Source organism: Sesamum indicum, linkage group LG11, assembly GCF_000512975.1.
Source record: "Sesamum indicum cultivar Zhongzhi No. 13 linkage group LG11, S_indicum_v1.0, whole genome shotgun sequence".
NCBI classification, from domain to species: Eukaryota; Viridiplantae; Streptophyta; class Magnoliopsida; order Lamiales; family Pedaliaceae; genus Sesamum; species Sesamum indicum.
The window spans coordinates 14,905,354-14,924,989 of NC_026155.1; the positions used below are offsets into that span (position 1 = coordinate 14,905,354).

At 40.1% G+C, this 19,636-nt stretch overlaps 5 protein-coding genes across 5 annotated transcripts; 3 read left to right on the forward strand and 2 right to left on the reverse strand.

Moving 5' to 3' along the window:
- On the forward strand, positions 376-4,155 carry LOC105174601 (importin subunit beta-1-like). The gene is made up of 3 exons (XM_020697861.1): positions 376-654; positions 1,256-3,680; positions 3,768-4,155. The coding sequence occupies exons 2-3, from the start codon at positions 1,261-1,263 to the stop codon at positions 3,970-3,972; spliced, it is 2,625 nt and encodes an 874-aa protein (XP_020553520.1). The 5' UTR covers positions 376-654; positions 1,256-1,260; the 3' UTR covers positions 3,973-4,155.
- Positions 5,011-8,939, forward strand: LOC105174603 (importin subunit beta-1-like). The gene is made up of 3 exons (XM_011096755.2): positions 5,011-5,326; positions 5,919-8,343; positions 8,431-8,939. The coding sequence occupies exons 2-3, from the start codon at positions 5,924-5,926 to the stop codon at positions 8,633-8,635; spliced, it is 2,625 nt and encodes an 874-aa protein (XP_011095057.1). The 5' UTR covers positions 5,011-5,326; positions 5,919-5,923; the 3' UTR covers positions 8,636-8,939.
- Positions 9,320-11,712, reverse strand: LOC105174604 (protein ESKIMO 1-like). Its single transcript, XM_011096756.2, has 5 exons — positions 11,166-11,712; positions 10,880-11,051; positions 10,229-10,428; positions 9,991-10,149; positions 9,320-9,901 (listed from the first exon to the last, which is right to left on the reverse strand). The coding sequence occupies exons 1-5, from the start codon at positions 11,597-11,599 to the stop codon at positions 9,553-9,555; spliced, it is 1,314 nt and encodes a 437-aa protein (XP_011095058.1). The 5' UTR covers positions 11,600-11,712; the 3' UTR covers positions 9,320-9,552.
- On the reverse strand, positions 13,176-14,888 carry LOC105174732 (nodulation-signaling pathway 2 protein-like). Its single transcript, XM_011096919.1, has one exon. The coding sequence runs from the start codon at positions 14,886-14,888 to the stop codon at positions 13,176-13,178; it is 1,713 nt and encodes a 570-aa protein (XP_011095221.1).
- Positions 17,410-18,858, forward strand: LOC105174733 (nodulation-signaling pathway 2 protein-like). The gene has a single exon (XM_011096920.1). The coding sequence runs from the start codon at positions 17,410-17,412 to the stop codon at positions 18,856-18,858; it is 1,449 nt and encodes a 482-aa protein (XP_011095222.1).

Here is a 19,636-nt window from a genome sequence, read left to right on the forward strand (position 1 = left end):
TTTTTAGACTTCAGCTTTCTCAAACTTGTGTTCTGTGTTTTTGCTTTTGTCTTTTTTTTTTTTCCCGCATGCACCCAATTAAGCACGCATTCAAATTCGAAGACAAGATCTTCCTTGGGAAATATTGAGCCCAAATCATTGGACTGTTAGTCATGAAACTCATGTTGTGTGTATGGTTAATGAAGCAGTCCTGTATGGGGCTAGGCATACTCTAGATAAGCCCGATTTGTTGCCCAAAATAGTAGTAGCCCAAACTGAGTCCACAAAAATGTACATCTAACTTCACACACACGTGCGAGATTTTTAAAAGAGTTTAGGGTTTTTAGAAGTCGGTGGATGGGGCAGGTTGGGCAGCGCACAGCGACTTGCCCGTTGCTTTTGGTTCAGTATTAAACTACCCTCCTCAAACCCTTCCTCCCGCTTCTTCTTTCCATTCGAAATCCATCTCCTTCTCTCTCCTCTACAGGCGTTTTTCTTTTCTTCACACCCCACCATTTGTATCTATTTATATACAGTATAAGTGTGTGCAAAAGAAGGAATCGCTTTTCTGATTGAAAAGTTCACCGGAGCAAGTGTTAGAAGAGAAGGAGAAGCACACAGCCCTAGCTCCTTCACTTGAAATCCAAGTGATTTTTGGTTTGCTCTTTGCTCGAGGTAGTGCTTCGTTTTCTGCTTTTTATTTTGTGGTTTATTGACTTTAGATCTATTAGTAATCCAGTCTTTTAGTTAATTTGTTATATGTGTATTCAGGTGTCCGTAATTTGGTATTGAAGTTTATTTATCTATTGATTTCCGTTTTAGTGTTATTGAGATGGTGTTTTAAGTTGTTTACTGGCTCATATCTTGTAGACTTTGTTCATCCATGCGTTCAATTGAAATCCATGGTTTAAGCTCTACTTATGCTTAAGAATTAGTACTGCTTAAGAGAGAGAGATTTCTGTAACTAATTAATTATGACTTAAGAAGAAACGATTGTCTGATGGGTAAAGCAATTTGGCCTCTTATCTCTGGTTTTGTTTGATTCATGAATATAATTTTAGTGTAAGGGCTGGAGTTTGACAATAGCAGCATTGCCCTTTGACTCGGTCAATTTTGGGCGTGAGTTTGCTGTGATGGGCCTTCGCCATGCATTTTATCCAATCAAAATTTTCTTTTAGAATTTTCAGAATCCTCTCCTCTATATTACATCATGCAGTGATTTAGCCTTTGTAATATCCTTGTAGATTTGATTATCCTTCATGCTTCTTGTTTGTACGGAAAATGGCATTGGAGATTACCCAGTATCTATTGTCTGCTCAATCACCAGATGCAAAAGTTCGAAACGAGGCAGAGACTACTCTCAGTCAGTTCCGTGACCAAAACTTGTCAGGATTTCTGCTGTCACTATCAGTTGAACTCGCAAATGATAGCAAACCAACTGAGTCTCGTAGACTTGCTGGAATCATCCTCAAGAACTCCTTGGATGCTAAAGAGGCTGCAAGAAAGGACCATCTTGTCCGGCAATGGGTAGCAATTGACATTTCTTTTAAGTCTCAGATAAAACACTCTCTTTTAAGCACTCTTGGGTCTTCTGTCCGGGAAGCAAGCCACACTGCTGCCCAAGTAGTTGCTAAGATAGCTTCAATAGAAGTTCCCCGGAAAGAATGGCCTGAACTCGTAGGATTGTTACTTTCCAACATGACTCAGCCAGATAGCCCTGCATCCCTGAAACAGGCTACCCTGGAAACACTTGGTTATGTATGCGAGGAGATATCTAATGAAGATCTTGTGCAAGATGAAGTAAATGCTGTGCTAACTGCGGTTGTTCAAGGAATGAATGTCACCGAGCAAAACTCTGAGGTCCGACTTGCTGCAACTAGGGCTCTGTATAATGCCCTTGATTTTGCGCGGACCAACTTTGATAATGAGATGGAGAGGAACTATATAATGAAGGTGATTTGTGATGCTGCGCTGGCAAAAGAGACAGAGATCAGACAGGCTGCATTTGAATGCCTAGTTTCCATTGCATCAACATACTATGAGGTACTTGAACCCTACATGCCAAGGATCTTTGAGCTTACCTCTAACGCAGTGAAAGGAGATGAGGAAGCTGTTGCCCTTCAAGCAGTAGAGTTTTGGAGCTCTATTTGTGATGAAGAATTGGAGATTCAAGACTACGAGGTCCCTGAGAGTGGGGATTCTAGTGCACCACACTCTCACTTTATTCAGAAGGCTCTACCAACTTTAGTCCCTATGCTGCTAGAAACTCTACTTAAACAGGATGAGGAGCAAGACCAGGAGGATGGAATTTGGAATCTAGCCATGGCTGGGGGCACATGTCTTGGTCTTGTTGCTAGGACTGTGGGCGATGCTATTGTTCCTCTTGTGATGCCTTTTGTAGAGATCAACATATCAAAGACTGACTGGCGATCTCGGGAGGCAGCGACATATGCATTTGGCTCAATCCTTGAAGGGCCGAGCATTGAGAAATTATCACCTATGGTAAATGCTGGCTTGGAGTTTTTGCTCAATGCAATGCATGATGAAAATAGCCATGTGAAAGACACTACTGCATGGACTCTTAGTCGCATCTTTGAGTTACTCCACTCACCAGCTACTGGTTTCTCTGTGATTAACCCCGGTAACCTTCAAAGGATCTTGGGTGTCTTGTTGGAGAGTGTAAAAGATGCTCCACATGTGGCAGAGAAGGTTTGTGGAGCTATATATTTTCTTGCTCAGGGATATGAGGATGCTGGGCCAAGCTCTTCCCTGCTCACCCCTTACCTTCCAGATATCTTGAACAGCTTGATTACGACAGCTGATCGTTCAGATGGCAGTTACTCTAAGTTGAGGTCTTCTGCATATGAAACCTTGAATGAGGTTGTTAGGTGTTCGAACCTCTCAGAGACGTCTCACATAATTTCCAAACTTCTGCCTGCCATCATGTCTAAGTTGGAACAAACTTTAAATCTTCAAATTGTATCATCCGATGACAGGGAAAAGCAAGGGGATTTGCAAGCCTCTCTGTGTGGTGTTCTTCAGGTTTTGATCCAAAAACTAAGCAGTGCTGATGAAACTAAGCCTTTAATATTGCAAATGGCTGATCAGATCATTCTGCTTTTCCTGAATGTTTTTGCCTGCCGTAGTTCTACTGTCCATGAAGAAGCTATGCTTGCTATTGGTGCACTGGCATATGCAGTTGGACCAGAATTTGGGAAGTACATGCAAGAGTTCTATAAGTATCTAGAGATGGGTTTGCAGAATTTTGAGGAATATCAGGTTTGTTCCATTTCAGTTGGGGTAGTTGGTGACATTTGTCGTGCGTTGGATGATAAGATCCTGCCATATTGTGATGGGATCATGACTCTTCTTCTCAAGGATCTCTCCAGTGGTGAACTGCACCGCTCAGTTAAACCTCCCATTTTCTCCTGCTTTGGGGACATTGCCCTTGCAATTGGCGAACACTTTGAGAAGTACATCAGTTATGCTTTGCCGATGATGCAAAGTGCTTCAGAAGTGTGTGCGCAGATGGACAACAGTGATGAGGAGATGATGGACTATGGCAACCTGCTTAGGCGCAGTATTTTTGAGGCTTATTCTGGAATTCTTCAGGGATTCAAGAATTCCAAGCCTGATCTGATGCTACCCCATGCTTCTCATCTTGTGCAGTTCCTGGAATTGGTTGCCAAAGACAAGCAGAGGTATATTAAAAATGCATCAGTTATTTGTATATTTCTTTTCTATGATTTTGCTCAGCGCTCTGATGTGTTTCTTATTGTGCTTTTCAGGGACGAGAGTGTAACTAAGGCAGCAGTTGCTGTTCTTGGTGACCTGGCAGATGCACTTGGTTCAAACATAAAGGTTTTGTTTAAGGATAGTTCGTTCTGCATGGAGTTATTACGTGAGTGCCTTCAGTCGGATGATGACCAGCTGAAAGAAACAGCAACATGGACCCAGGGGATGATTGGGCGTGCATTTTCTGTCAGTGGCTGAGCATTGTTCTCAGCTGCTTCTCTATGTTCATGGTGTTGTCCTCTTTTCATTTTTTTTTCGGCGAAGTAATAGTGTAATCAGGTTCCCACAAAGATGTGGGTCGAGGTCTTGTATGCTCAAATTTTGTGTAATGTCGGTGAACAGACAGAAATGATGAAATTCTTTTCATTGATCTTCTAATTATGATATTTTGCCACTCGTTTATTCATTTACTGCCACAATGTTTCATTGGCCTGTTATTGCCAGTTAGTATTATTCATTCATGCAGGGGCATTAATTTGCCTTACAGGGCCACATCATTCTTGTATGGAAACTACAGATTCTATTATTCACTGTCTACCTAGATTATTATGCTCTTCTTCTTTATCTTTCTTAGTTGTCATAGTTTTATATTGTGCTTGGCATGGTAATGACACTAGTTTGGCAGCCGCTAGTTTCCATTCGTGGCTTTTATCACGTTCCTTGCACTATCAAGGAGCCGCCCGTCGGTACCCATGTCCAATGCCATGGATGCGTTCAAGATTTGGACTGTCTCACAGACTTGGACAATACCATCCAGGTTTTTGTGGGCTTTGTTTAATACGATGACTAAAACTGTGTGAAGTATGAAAGTTCTTGTTTAATTCAAGTGGAAAGTCAAGAGAATTTGAGGGAAGTTACTGAGCAAAGTGTTTGTTTCACTTGTTGAATGTGAATTTATGCATGAAATAGCAGCCTGTGATATTGATTTTATGCGTGGCCATTCCTCCCTGCTTTCAGGCACTACATTCTGTGTGTAATCTGTATATGGTACCGCTACTACTTTGTACTCTATTGGGCTGCTTATATTTCCTAGCGGGCCTTAGAGGGTGTATAGCAACCCAACTCTATTGGGCCTAAGGCCTACTCAAGAATATAATTAATAGATCCGAAACAGAGTCCATAAGGTACATTTAACGAGCACATTTTGGGTCCCACAATACACACGACGGACCACACGTGCGACATTTTAAGAAGAGTTAGGGTTTTCAAAAGCCAGTGAACAGGGCAGGCAGGGGCAGCCCCAAACGACTTGCCCGTTAATTTTGGTTCTGTATTCAACTGCCCCCCTCAAACCCTTCCTCCCGCTTCTTCTTTCCATTCGAAATCCCTCTCTCTCTCTCTCTCTCTCTCTCCTCTACACGCATTCTATTGTTCTCACACCCCAGCATTTGTCTCTATTTATATACAGTCAGGTGTATGCCAAGGAGGACTCACTTTTCTGATCGAACAGTTGATCAGAGCAAGTGTTAGAAGAGAGATACAGAGGAGGAAGACAAAGCCCTACCTACTTCAACTGAAATCAAAGTGATTTCTGATTTTCTCTTTGATCGAGGTAGTCCTTTTTTTTTCTGTGTTTTGTTTTATTAACAATAGATCTATCAATAATACAGTATTTGAGTTAATTTTGTTATATGTTTTCCAGATACCGGTGTACTTTGTTCCGAAGTTGATTTATCCATCGATTGTTGTTTTAGTGTAATTGAGATAATGATGTTTTAAGTTGTTTACTGTCTTGTATGTTTAGATTTTGTTTCATACCTGGGTTAAAATTAAAGTCCATGGTGTAAGGCTTTAAGACTTAGAGATTTCCGTTGCTATCTACTGATAATTAAGAAGAAATGATTGTCTGATGAGTAAAGCAATTTGGCCTCTTCTCTTGTGTTTTGTTTGATTCATGAATGTAGTTTGAACAACAACATTGAACGGCCTGGATTTTGTTAATAGCAATATCATCCTCTGAAACGCTCAATTTTTGGCATGAGTTGCTGTGACAGGCCTTTGCCACACATTGTCCCTGACATTTCTTCAATAAGTTTTTGCTTTACATTTTTCATAAATCAAGCATCTATATTACACTATGCAGTAATTCTTCATGTGTTAGTATCTTTGTATAGTTGATTATCCTTAATGCTTCTTGTTTGTAGACATAATGGCACTGGAAATTACCCAGTATCTATTGTCTGCTCAATCACCCGATGCTAATATCCGAAATGAGGCAGAGACTACTCTCAGTCAGTTCCGGGACCAAAACTTGCCTGGATTTCTGCTGTCATTATCTGTTGAACTCGCAAATGATGGCAAACCGACTGAGTCTCGTAGACTTGCTGGTATCATCCTCAAGAACTCCTTGGATGCTAAAGAAGCTGCAACAAAGGACCAACTTGTCCAGCAATGGGTAGCTATCGAACTTTCTTTTAAATCCCAGATAAAAGTCTCTCTTTTAAACACTCTTGGCTCTTCAGTCCGGGAAGCGAGCCACACTGCTGCCCAGGTAGTTGCTAAGATAGCTTCAATAGAAGTTCCCCGGAAAGAATGGCCTGAACTCGTAGGATTGTTACTTGCCAACATGACTCAGCCAGATAGGCCTGCATCCCTGAAACAGGCTACCCTAGAAACACTTGGTTACGTATGCGAGGAGATATCTAATGAAGATCTTGTGCAAGATGAAGTAAATGCTGTTCTAACAGCTGTTGTTCAAGGAATGAATGTCACAGAGCAAAACTCTGAGGTCCGACTTGCTGCAACTAGGGCCCTGTATAATGCCCTTGATTTTGCACGGACCAACTTTGATAATGAGATGGAGAGGAACTATATAATGAAGGTGATTTGTGATGCTGCGCTGGCAAAAGAGACAGATATCAGACAGGCTGCATTTGAATGTCTAGTTTCCATTGCATCAACATACTATGAGGTACTTGAACCCTACATGCCAAGGATCTTTGAGCTTACCTCTAACGCAGTGAAAGGAGATGAAGAAGCTGTTGCCCTTCAAGCAGTAGAGTTTTGGAGCTCCATTTGTGATGAAGAATTGGAGATTCAAGACTACGAGGTTCCTGAGAGTGGGGATTCTAGTGCTCCACACTCTCACTTTATTCAGAAGGCTCTACCAACTTTAGTCCCTATGCTGCTAGAAACTCTACTTAAACAGGATGAGGAGCAAGATCAGGAGGATGGAATTTGGAATCTAGCCATGGCTGGGGGCACATGTCTTGGTCTTGTCGCTAGGACTGTTGGCGATGCTATTGTTCCTCTTGTAATGCCTTTTGTAGAAATCAACATATCAAAGACTGACTGGCGATCGCGGGAAGCAGCAACATATGCATTTGGCTCAATCCTTGAAGGACCGAGCATTGAGAAATTATCACCTATGGTAAATGCTGGGCTGGAGTTTTTGCTCAATGCAATGCATGATGAAAATAGCCATGTGAAAGACACTACTGCATGGACTCTTAGTCGTATCTTTGAGTTACTGCACTCACCAGCTACCGGTTTCTCTGTGATTACCCCTGGTAACCTTCAAAGGATCTTGGGTGTCTTGTTGGGGAGCATAAAAGACGCTCCACATGTGGCAGAGAAGGTCTGTGGAGCCATATATTTTCTTGCTCAGGGATATGAAGATGCTGGGCCGAGCTCTTCACTGCTCACCCCCTACCTTCCAGATATCTTGAACAGTTTGATTGCCACAGCTGAACGTACAGATGGCAGTGACTCTAAGTTGAGGTCTTCTGCATATGAAACCTTGAATGAGGTTGTTAGGTGTTCGAACCTTTCAGAGACATCTCAGATAATTTCCAAACTTCTGCCTGCCATCATGTCTAAGTTGGAACAAACGCTAAATCTTCAGATTTTATCATCCGATGACAGGGAAAAGCAAGGAGATTTGCAAGCCTCTCTTTGTGGTGTTCTTCAGGTTTTGATCCAAAAACTAAGCAGCGCTGATGAAACTAAGCCTATAATACTGCAAGTGGCTGATCAGATGATGCTGCTTTTCCTAAATGTATTTGCCTGCCGTAGTTCTACTGTCCATGAAGAAGCTATGCTTGCTATTGGTGCACTGGCGTATGCAGTTGGACCAGAATTTGGGAAGTACATGCAAGAGTTCTATAAGTATCTAGAGATGGGTTTGCAGAATTTTGAGGAATATCAGGTTTGTTCCATTTCAGTTGGGGTAGTTGGTGACATTTGCCGTGCGTTGGATGACAAGATCCTGCCATATTGTGATGGGATCATGACTCTTCTTCTCAAGGATCTCTCCAGTGGTGAACTGCACCGCTCAGTTAAACCTCCCATATTCTCCTGCTTTGGGGATATTGCCCTTGCAATTGGCGAACACTTTGAGAAGTACATTAGTTATGCTTTGCCAATGATGCAAAGCGCTTCAGAAGTGTGTGCGCAGATGGATAACAGTGATGAGGAGATGATGGACTATGGCAATCAGCTGAGGCGCAGCATTTTTGAGGCTTATTCTGGAATTCTTCAGGGATTCAAGAATTCCAAGCCTGATCTGATGCTACCCCATGCTCCTCATCTCCTGCAGTTCCTGGAACTGGTCGCCAAAGACAAGCAGAGGTTTATTGAAAATGCATCAGTTATTTTATTTATTCTTTCTTTTTCTTGTGATATTACTCAGTATTCTGATGTGCTTCTGCTTTTCAGGGACGAGAGTGTAACTAAGGCAGCAGTAGCCGTATTGGGTGATCTGGCAGATGCTCTTGGTTCAAACATAAAGGTTTTGGTCAAGAATAGTTCATTCTGCACAGAGTTATTAGGTGAGTGCCTTCAGTCTGATGATGACCAGCTGAAAGAAACAGCAACATGGACCCAAGGGATGATTGGGCGTGCATTTTCTGTCTGTGGCTGAGCATTGTCTCTCAGCTGCCACTCTCTGTCCATGGTGTTGTCCTCTTTTCCTTTGTTCTGACAAAGTCATTGTCTCATCCGGGTTCCAACAAAGATGTTGGTTGAAGTCACGTATGCTCAAGACTTGTGTACTGCTGGTGAAGATGCAGAAATGATGAAATTCTTTTCATTGTCTGCTAATTATGGCAAAATTTTGCTGCTCAATCATGTATGCATCTACAGCCACCATGTTTTGGTGGCCTACTACTGCCAATTAGTATTATTCATTCATGAAATGGTACTAGTTCTCTTTATGGACCCGGTCATTCTTGAGTGAAACTACAGACTGCACTACGTGATACACTTTCTTATAGTTTCACTGTCCGTACCGAGAATAACTATTCTCTTTTTGTTCATCTATCTTATTTTTTATTGAGTAGTCTGTGCTTGGCATTAGTGCAGCAGCTATAGAAAGATGGTTTTGCTATGAGCAAAACTGATGCATCGTTTACTGTTGGTATTGCATTTGTTCCATGGTCATATCTATACCCCAAAAGCCCATATATATATGTATATGTATATATATTCTGGTAATTACCAGAATGCTGTATATAATTTGAAACTTGGAGGGGGCATAGGACACTTACCAGTTAAAAACGGTTTCCCCAATTCAAATAAACACGGTTCCTTTTTATAAGAAAATATATATAAATGACGGAGCATATTGTAAGCTTAAATCTATGAAGATTCATCTGTATACAGAATCAGCTTTTCCTTACAGGAATACTTGTATGAACTTTACTCGTATATAAAGAGCTTCAATCCCTAACAGCAATTCAAATATCATATTTTTCAGAATATAAAGAGCTGTGTACTAAATTTTGGCAAAATCTGAAACTCTTCCGTTTCCGAAACCACCAGTAAAAGTTCTGGTATCCATCAGGATCGGGAAATAATGTGGGCGTAGAGCAACTCATTCCAAGTGTCGGGCACTCCAGGAAGACACCAATGCAGACAATCTGCAAATGTAGCAGGATCGGCTTTCTCCTCAGGTGTCAAAAGTTTGCCTTGCCGAATGGTGTAAACTGAGGTATGACCGTCCTTTCTGTACTCTGATAGGGTTGTGATATCAACCAGGGTCACCGGGGTATTTGTGGCTTTTATCACATTCCTTGTAATATGTAGGAGCCTCCTGTCGGTGCCCATGTCTAATGCCATGGATGTGTTCAAGATTGGGGTCGTTTCACGGGCACAGGCGACTCCGTCCAGGTCGTTCCAGTTTGAGCTCCTACACATTGTGGGCCATGTTTAAATTGATGTATATGGACCTTCTTGCTTAATGCAAGTGGAAAGTTACAAGAATTCGAGGGCAATTACTGTTGGTGAACTGGAGACATGCTGATGAAGAAGGCAGAGGTACGATTATGATCAGCATTGCTGATTAGCCAGTTGGCCCACGTTGTTAGAACTCTTTCATACGCTGTGGTACGTTCGATCTCATCGTATTCTGCTGATCCTTGTTCGAATGATCCCCGTCTGTTCATCAAATCCCAACCATCACAGTTACGTAAACTTGTGCGTAGTGTATACAAATACATACGTGGTATATACATACAAGACTTTAATGGTGTGACTGTTCATCCACCATATGTAGGTGTTGAAGACAAGAAAATCTGCTGACTTCCAATGGATTCCGTGCTTGGAAATGGATTCAGGCATTATAATTCGCTGTGAAATGCTGTGGTTTCTTGGATCGTCTGAATTTGACTCTACCAGAAAAGGCGCCCAGTAAAACTCAACTGTCGCATTATAGTCCTACATTGTATTCATCTAAACTTGCTCAAACAATATAAGTTATTGAAAACAAGTGCGAAAAATTCGAATTGTAAGAGCTTCTTTCCTGTGAAAAAACGAAAAATCTGTTCGTACAGCTAAAGATTCTGTCAGTTTGCAGCATATGAGTGGATGTATCGCACTTGCACCATAATTCATTTGATTCCATCGAATTTAATTTAGGTAAAAGTTTTCGGTAATTCTAATCCACCAAATGATAATCAATTTATTGCGTGATTGGTGGTGGACCTGGAAAGGCCCAGACCACAACCCATCAACCTCAAATCCTGACCTCAAATTTATGTAATTTGTGTGTGGGTCTACCATGTTCAGAAATCAATCCACCGACGGAACTGTAACTAACATCATGGAACAGAACACAACCACCACCGTACAAGTAAAGGAGATTGATTCCATTGAAGAAGTAAAAAACCTGAATAGAGAAAACCGAAAGTGGAGCTCCCATGTTCCAAGTTGCTCTGCCGGGAAGAATAGCAGACTGGAGCAAGCAAATCATGGACTCCCATTGATTCCGGTTCACTGAATCCCCCACAAACAAAAGCCTCTTCCCCCTCAGTTTCTCCAACAACACTCTTGCCTCAAACCTCATTCAACAAATACATTTACTACAACATTAGTTGTTTGTTCATTAAGGCTACCTGTAATTTATATATATGTAACAATTAATGAATAGATTGTTTGATAATGACAATACTTACTTGGGCAAAGAACAGTGACTGGGCTGCCATCTCCACTTCTGATACAGTGTATCTTCTCTTCCATTTCTAACACAAGTGACTTGAGCAGTCAAGAACCCACACTCTTCTTCTCTGTATAAAGGCCTGGTGATATTATCAAACACCCATTTCCCCTTTGACAAATCACAGCCCCTTAATGGCAATTCAATATCAGTCCCAGCTTCTTCATCCCTCTCAAAATCAAATGCTGCTGCTGATCTTGAAGCAGTTCCATTATTGATTGATTGGCCAAGAATAAGAAGATGAGGCCAGGTGAGAGTGAGAGTGAGTTTGGAGATAAAAGTTGCATCTTTGGTAAATACAAAAACACAAAAGAGAGAGAGTGAAATGAGTGTGATGATTAAAAGGGAAAGATTACGTTTTCTCTGCTCACTTTTCTTGTATTTGTACTTCATGGAGAGAGATTCTGTTTTTGGTATTTTGGGGGAGACTGGAGAAGAATCGAATAGATAGATAGCTAGATAGACAGGTAGCAGTGCACCTATTTATTGACAAAACTAAGTATGGTTGATAGTTACCTGGATTTACCACTTATCAGGGCAATAATGAGCTACTTCACTAATCTTAACTTCTTGGGCCATGTCTAATTAATGCCCTTACATCTCATTTTCTCTTCTCTCAGTTTTATAATTTAGAAGGTCATCAAGATCAGAAATGGAAGTTCTTAGTTTCTTGATATGAGCAACTTTCTTGTTATGTGAATTATCAATATAAAAAAAGAGACTTCTTGTGTGAGGCAATGAATACTAGTTTTGGTCCTTGGCCTTCTATTTTAATGCCATATGCAGTATCAAACGCATAGAGTAAGATAGTGTTGGTTTTGAGAACTTTTTATAAATTAGACAGACTTTTCATTTAGAAGTGAGGTGGAAGGTGTTTGATATCAGCAGATTTATGTGTACTTTTACTGCTTAATAAGAAAGGATGATGGTTGTGAAAGTTGGCGGAGAGCAGAGAAAGAAAACAAATGTTATGTGTTGTTGGTGCATCTTAGCAAGATAGTATGGTAGCATTTATTAGAGCAGGTGGTGTAATTATTATTACTATTAGTTATATACACACAGTCACAGTCGCACTCACACTCACACTCACATACACTATAAGTGACATTTGGGTTACTAAAAAGCTAAAATAGAGATTTGGTGGAGTGGTGAGACCTCTCACATATCAAATTGATATTTATTCAAAAAAAAAAAAATAAAGAGAGAGAGAGGGATGATTGTGGGAATTATTTTGTACCCCTTGCACCCTATTTTCAGCTTTGTAAAGATCAAAATTCTAAAAGTGAAATTGAAAAACAAAAGATGAAAAAAATATCATATTTTAATGTTATTGGGTTTATCATGTTTCTTATAGTGTGTACTAGATCTGATATTGCATATGCCATAAATTGATTAAGTAGGTACATGTCAAATGCTGGCCCTCCTTATTGGGAGGCTATCAAATGGCGCTTAGATACTTGCATGGTTCGGAAAAATTTTCTAAAAATTCTTGTTGGCTATATAGATTCAAATTACGCTAATGATAGCAATAGTAGAAAATCAACCACTTCATTCTTTGTATGGTACAACCGTGGGTTTGGTTTTGGTTGGGTGCGGTGCCTAGTGACCGTGTGCCCTATATTTGGATCTGGCTCTCTGAGCCTTTATCCACATTCTGATATCTTTGTGATTCTTTTATTCTTTTATCTCTCTGTGTATTTATTTGTATTTTTGGTCTGTAAAATTTATTAAGGAGTTTTGCATTCCATTGTTGTAATAGTTAATAGGCCATGGTTTATAAACAAGTACAACGAGGAGCCTTTTACACCCTACAAAAAATAATTCCACTATGTAGAATAATATCGACAATTTTTTCTATATATCCCAAAAATGGGATAAGAAAATAAGCAAAGCTCTCCCGATTTATACTCTAATTCCTCCACTGGACCACTGCATTTGCTTTTCAGCAGTTTGAGTGACATGTTTTTCTTTAACTAATCCAACAACAAACTCTCACCATTGGAATACCATTCCACTCCATCACCATTTCATTCTTCTTCTCACCTCCAAATCCAATCCTCACCCCATATTCACTCTTCACCATTTCTTTGGCCTCCACCACACTTGCTTCACTAAATTTCCACCCCTTCAACCCTACTCCAACCTCAAATTCACCACATTGCTTCTTCTCCTCCCATTTTCGATCCCACGTGCCCCAACGAACTAACGGTGCCACAAACAAACTTTCTAAGGCAATTCTTGCTTCTCCGAGGTGGGCCGGAAAATTGGACTCCATGGACTCTAACAAGGCTTGATAATGCGTAAAATTGTTGTCCAAGAATGTAGTGTAACTACAAGAACTTGAAATGTTGTGCCATGCATCTCCATCACCGTAGGTTATGATGCCCTTGACATGGTGTAGTGAATTGTTGGCCACACTTAGAAACTCCAAAACATCATTTCTATTCCTAATTCTTGCCATATGTGGAAGCCCCACATGGCAATTGAATGCATACCATGATTTCCTCCCATACTCTCCTTCCTTCATGTTCTTCATCATACTTTCTAAGTCTTGCAATCCCACTTCCTGTACTTCCATTTTTAGGCCATATGAATCTGCATGATCACATAATCTCCTCTTTGTCTCCTCAAATCCCCATCTGGAGGGGTTAGTTTCATCTTCTTCATTGAGCTTCACCGACGTTAATCTTATTTCCTTATGTTGATATTTGATGGCCTCCATAAAGGGTGCCCATTGAACCCCTTCTCCAATGTCGAAATCAATTAAGTGTATGATCTCAGCATCCCAAGGCATGGCTTCTAGGATGGCCAAAATGGCCACGAGATGAGCAAACTTCCCATAAGGGAACATCTGGTAGAATGCCATGAAGGCTGGATAGAAGTTCTTGGACGACTCTTGTTCAAGGTAATCTGGTTGCTTGTTCAGGTGTTGGAACATGTAGTACAAGACACGTTCTGTTGTTCCACCAACCGGATTCACTTTCTGGATTATGTGTCTAGAAATCACTTCTGCTAGCTCAGTTTCTTGATTATCCATCGCTTCAGCATAAGCCAAGAGGAGATGGATTAGGCAGAGTTGGTTGCCTGCTTCCATGCCTTCAGAGGGAAGAACTGGGGGTGGATGCATGTTTGTCTTGTCCATGAATGTTTCACATACTTCCATGGAACGATCATGATTCCATGAACAGAATCCATCATCACTTGGAAACTGCTGAGAACAATAACTTACTCCACTCTCTGCAGTTTCATTTACAGGTTGTGGGATGCTATTGACATCAGCAGCATTGAAAATGTAATCAAACTCATCAACATCCATAAAAGAATCATCTGCCGCAGAAATATCATGTATTGCAGAACTGGCATGTAATTCATCACCATGGACAGGAAATTCCATGCACTCATCATAGAAGATAGTTTCAAGATATTTCATGGAGGATGAGATTTCAGGGGAGTTCTCTGTAAAGGAAAACAAAGGAGACAATGTCTCTTCAGCTGCAGCATCATTGGAAAATGGATTAACATTGTTGAACAGTATCATTGAGGGTTGATAGATCTCACAAAGACTCATCTTTTGGAAACTTTTCAATTTGAAGCCAAGGGATGACATGAATATACGTCGGGCTCGATATATAAGGACCTCAAAAGGGCAGACAGCATTTGCAGCTAGGCCGAATTGGGGCATCTAACTTATTGGCAGTTTGTAAAGGAAGGTACTCTCAGCTTTAATGATTAAAAAATTTAAGGATAAAAGTTGTTGATCTTTTTCTTTTTTTACGTGTGTATATATATATATATGTATTCCTTAATTCGTATTAAACCTATCTGCATGAATTAGCCAAATTACAACATTAAAAAGTGAACTTATTTTTTGTCTTATCTAGAGAGATTGTTTTATCCCAGGCTGTGTTCTAAATAATAGATCGTTTTTCAAATCATTACCAGGCAAATTTGAATTCTTTGTTCCATGAAATGATAGGGTGCATTGTTCTGCATATGATTCAATGTGTCCAAAATACTGAAACCACAGCCATGTGTGGTAGTTTCTGGTTGTGACAAAACAAAAACCAACATTGCTTGAAGGACAGAGTAATTCGCTTTCAACCTTAATTTCATGGAAAATTTTGTAATAAGAAACTCTATCTTCAATCATACGCCAACATTATCATAATCATAGTTCTTTCTGTCCTCATTGAAAGCATAATCCGTCTTCATCTGACGCGTGTAATGCTAAAGAAGTATTTTACCTCATGATCAAGAACTGTGTCTTGTCCTCAACGAAGGTCCAATTTCTTTGAAGGTGATGCAGTATCCATTGAAAAGCCAGTTTTTGGAATGTTGAGGTTGGTTTATTTGTTGACTTGTTATACGAAATATTACCAGGAATAAGAATTCCTGAATCTAACTGCTTCACACACATGTAGAGATGACTTCAATCCTATGTAACATGTCTTAAGTCCAAAAGTCAAGTCATTTTATTTGCACAGGAGGAAACTAATCCTAGTATCCTTTGTCCTGGAAACATGAGAATCATATTTCTGGTGAGTTAAAGAACCTTAAAGAAAATACTGCAAGAAAACAGCAAGTCAAAAGGCTCCAGATTACTGAGACAACGCATTAAGATGGTTGAATTTAGATATATGAAAAACACAGTTCACACACTGCATGAAATTGCCTTCAAATGGATAAAGATGATGTCTTTTTAGGTGAAGAAAGATAATAGATAATATAGTGTACTTGATTCCATAAGATGAGGAGATCCCAATTTCTGGCCGTCAAGAAAGGGAATCAACCACAACAGGAGTCAATTCAGCAGTTAAAAAAAGAATCAGAATCTGTCCGTTTCTCTATAGAACATCAGATATGAAGCTCTCTTTACATCAACTGATCAATGTCCATACGAATTAAAATATGATGTCCCCAGATGCCATCAAAGGAAATATCTCGCAACAGTTCCCAGAAATTCATGCAAGTAGGATATATGGTTTTGGATGGTACAACCTCGTAAATAATGTTGGAGCATGTCACTGAAATTGTTTATAATACTGATAGATCATCAGGTAGGAAGGCTGGCTGTTGATAAGAAGGAATAATGTCACTATCTGCTCGAATATTTAATTCAAATCTGCAAATGCACGTCTCGTCAAATGACTGAAAAAGCCCCACGTTGTACAAGCAAACAACAAACACGACAGTCCCCATGTTTTAATATGTCACTACAAACTTGTTTTCTTCGCTTTGTGATCTGATTGGGCTCTTCATTAGAAAGACAGTGAGACAGTTTGGTTAATCACCATATTATAACCATAACAGTAACCTTAAACAACTGTTCATTTGATCACAACATCTCAAAAAGACTGAGACTGCTGAGCAAATATGTTTAATTCTCCAAATGAAGTTGTATGGGATTCTGCATCATTCACAAGATTCAAATAGATTCTGATAGAACGCCTGCCCGCATAGCCCAGATTTACATATCAAAGTGTCTTAAAATTTTGGTTCTAAATCTCATTTTACTAGACTTAAAAGGATACGTCATAAAGGGGTTCTGATTTTCATTTTAACGCTCAAAGTTTTACTGCTAAATTGTTCTTAATCCTGAGGGCTTGCACGAAACAAAGGGAATGAAGTAAATTAATTTCTTCTATTTGTCTTTTCTAAATGACTATAGTGAAGAAAGAATAACTGCAAGCTTCCCTATCATAAAAAGCTGCTTGGATAGGTAATCTTGGGAAGTTTTGTCTCCGAATATGATCTAACTCTATGGTGTTCTTTCACCATGAAGACGACCCTGGGACCCAAATGGACGGCTAATCTCCAGCCATCCGTTCACGTTGATTATGTACCTTGAAAGGCTTTTTAAAACTCTGTTAATCAAATAGAGACATAATGAAGTCGGTATTTCAACATCCAAGAAATTTTCAAGAAGGAAAGAGGACTTCTCAGGGAACTTTACCAGATTATATTTTGTATAATATACTACCAATAGAGTAGTCTTCGTCTCTGTTTTATTTTATTTTCTGTCAACATCTACTGCCAAGTTATAATATATATAAATGCGATACCTGTATCACCAAACAATACTCTGCTCTCACCTGCAAAGAACCCACCAGAACAGAATGCAGTCAGAGCTTCTTCTTCCCCCCATGTCAACCTTCAACTTCACATGCTCTGCTTTTAATCATAACACCTCTTACGATCAGGAAATGGATTTTTGTGGTATTGATGACTCTGATTTTTCCTGTTCATTCACCTCTCTTGAAGAGTGCTCTGCGATTTCTTCATCAAATTCATATGTACCAAACATGTTCCCAGATGAGTTTTTTGATCTTGAAACTTTGGTTGAAGATATTCAAATCTATCCAGCCATGGATGGGTTCGAGACTATTCCAACTGAAGAAATTGAGGATATCTGTGAGTGGATAAATGGGAATGATGCTGAAGGAAATGAATTGAGTCCTTGCCTTTCTTTAGAATCTGGCCAGAACTCCATAGTATCTCCTTTCATGGATGAGATGTCGCTACTATTGCCAGCCGATGAGATGCAAGTAGATGATCAATTGGCTCTCCTCCATCTAATGAGGGCTTATGGAGAAGCCATGGATAATGGAGAGAAGGAGTTAGTTGATGTGATTGTAAAATCAATAAACGAGAAAACAAATCCCCTCGGCAACACCATGGAACGTGTGGCATACAACCTATTCCAGTCCACAGAAAACCAAGGTGAATATCTAAGACAGGAGTCGAGCAAGAACTTTGTAGCTGCATTCAAGGTGTTATACCAGAGCATTCCAAACGGGAGGTTTGCTCATTTCACAGCTAACTCGGCAATCCTAGAATCTGTCCCAGATGAAGCAGCAATAATACAAATAGTAGACTTCGACATGGGAGAGGGGATTCAATGGCCTCCACTGATTGAGGCCCTGAGCAGGAAGCAAAAGGCCCTGAGGCTCACATCAGTAAAATCAGAAGAGGAATGCACCAGTTCCTGTTGGAACTTTGAGGATGCAAAGAAACGGCTTCTCGCACATGCAGGACAATATGGTGTAAAACTGCAAATAGAAGAAAAAAGCATTGAGGATTTTGCTTTTGAACTTATGAGAATGAAGAAAAGAGGACAAGGCCGAGAATGGCTGGTTTTCAACTGTATGGTGGGACTTCCACATATGGGAAGGAGAAGGTCAAGAAGCAGCGTAGCTCATTTTGTGAAAGTGGCCAGGGAATTGTTAGCGAATCTTAAAGGAATTCTGACATTTGGAGATGGAGAAGCAGGGGAGAGTCTGAACACTTGTTGCAGTTACACTTCATATTTTGACAATCTTATAAGACACTACCAAGCTATTTTTGAGTCATTGGAGGGAAGTTTCCCAGTTTATCTTGCAGAAGCAAGAACAGCCATGGAAAGTCTTTTTTTAGCACCATTAATGAGTCCAACTGGTTGGTCCATGGACTGGGAGGAGATGACAAAAGGTCGTGATCAGGCAGAAACCCAGTTGGAGGGCCGCAAGCTGAGCCAGGAGAGCTTGGCTGAAGCTAAGCAGATAGTGAATGAAAGAGAGAACTCATACAGGGTCACAATTGAGAGGCTGAGAGAGAACGAGATGGTCTTGAGATGGAAGGAGACACCACTAGTAAGAGTTTCCACGTGGGTGTGAAGACATTCGGAAACCAGCAGTGGCGGCCTCTAACATGTAAAGGCTTATGTTTCTGTAGGAAGTGCTTAACATAGTCTATTCTAGTTTTGTATGATTGGCAATGTCAGACATGATACACGAACATGTAAAGAGGGAGAGAACAATTGTTCATAATCTTGGCGTACCATGTTCAGGACCTTTTTCTTGATCAAAATAAAGTTCAGAAAATGTATGCATGAGAGAAAGGAAAAAGAAACAATATAAAAGTAAACCACAGTAATGAGTGTGTTGGTGGATATTGAAATTTAACCGCATTAGACTTGCATATGACATTTCTGATTGGGTTATGAAACGTTCAAATTGTCAGGAAGGTTAATAGACAATTCAATCGGTCACCCTCTTCTAGCAAAACACCGGATAAGTGATACTGGGGTCAGAAGGTTCCATCAGTCCGATGAAAGAACAACAAAAAAGTTGCCGCAACTCTTGCAGAATGCAAAGACGATAAATCATTGGGTCTAAGGTTGACATATAAAATCCTAGATCACATAACCAGAACTGGGAGTATCTCTATACTTCAAGGTGGACTAATACCTTTCCAACAAGTCATTCACAAAGGTCAATCAGTTCCGTGCTGAGAACAGGAAAGTACTTACATATCTAAAAGTCTCTATGCGGATCTGTCACACACCTAAGCTACATAACTATAATAATAGTAGAAGGTGGTACTGGTATCACATTTTTCATTTTTTTTTTAATAAAAGTTAAACAAAAATTATTAACGATGAGCAAAAGCTCA

Bases quoted from the DNA above. Each gene is read 5' to 3' on its own strand.
- LOC105174732 (XM_011096919.1), bottom strand. From the start codon at position 14,888: ATGCCCCAATTCGGCCTAGCTGCAAATGCTGTCTGCCCTTTTGAGGTC.
- LOC105174733 (XM_011096920.1), top strand. From the start codon at position 17,410: ATGGATTTTTGTGGTATTGATGACTCTGATTTTTCCTGTTCATTCACC.
- LOC105174601 (XM_020697861.1), top strand. From the start codon at position 1,261: ATGGCATTGGAGATTACCCAGTATCTATTGTCTGCTCAATCACCAGAT. The intron at 3,681-3,767 runs GTATATTAAAAA...TGTGCTTTTCAG, and splicing joins GTTGCCAAAGACAAGCAGAG to GGACGAGAGTGTAACTAAGG.
- LOC105174603 (XM_011096755.2), top strand. From the start codon at position 5,924: ATGGCACTGGAAATTACCCAGTATCTATTGTCTGCTCAATCACCCGAT. The intron at 8,344-8,430 runs GTTTATTGAAAA...TCTGCTTTTCAG, and splicing joins GTCGCCAAAGACAAGCAGAG to GGACGAGAGTGTAACTAAGG.
- LOC105174604 (XM_011096756.2), bottom strand. From the start codon at position 11,599: ATGAAGTACAAATACAAGAAAAGTGAGCAGAGAAAACGTAATCTTTCC. The intron at 10,429-10,879 runs GTTTTTTACTTC...AATACAATGTAG, and splicing joins TTTCGGTTTTCTCTATTCAG to GACTATAATGCGACAGTTGA. The intron at 9,902-9,990 runs GTAATTGCCCTC...CACAATGTGTAG, and splicing joins ATGTCTCCAGTTCACCAACA to GAGCTCAAACTGGAACGACC.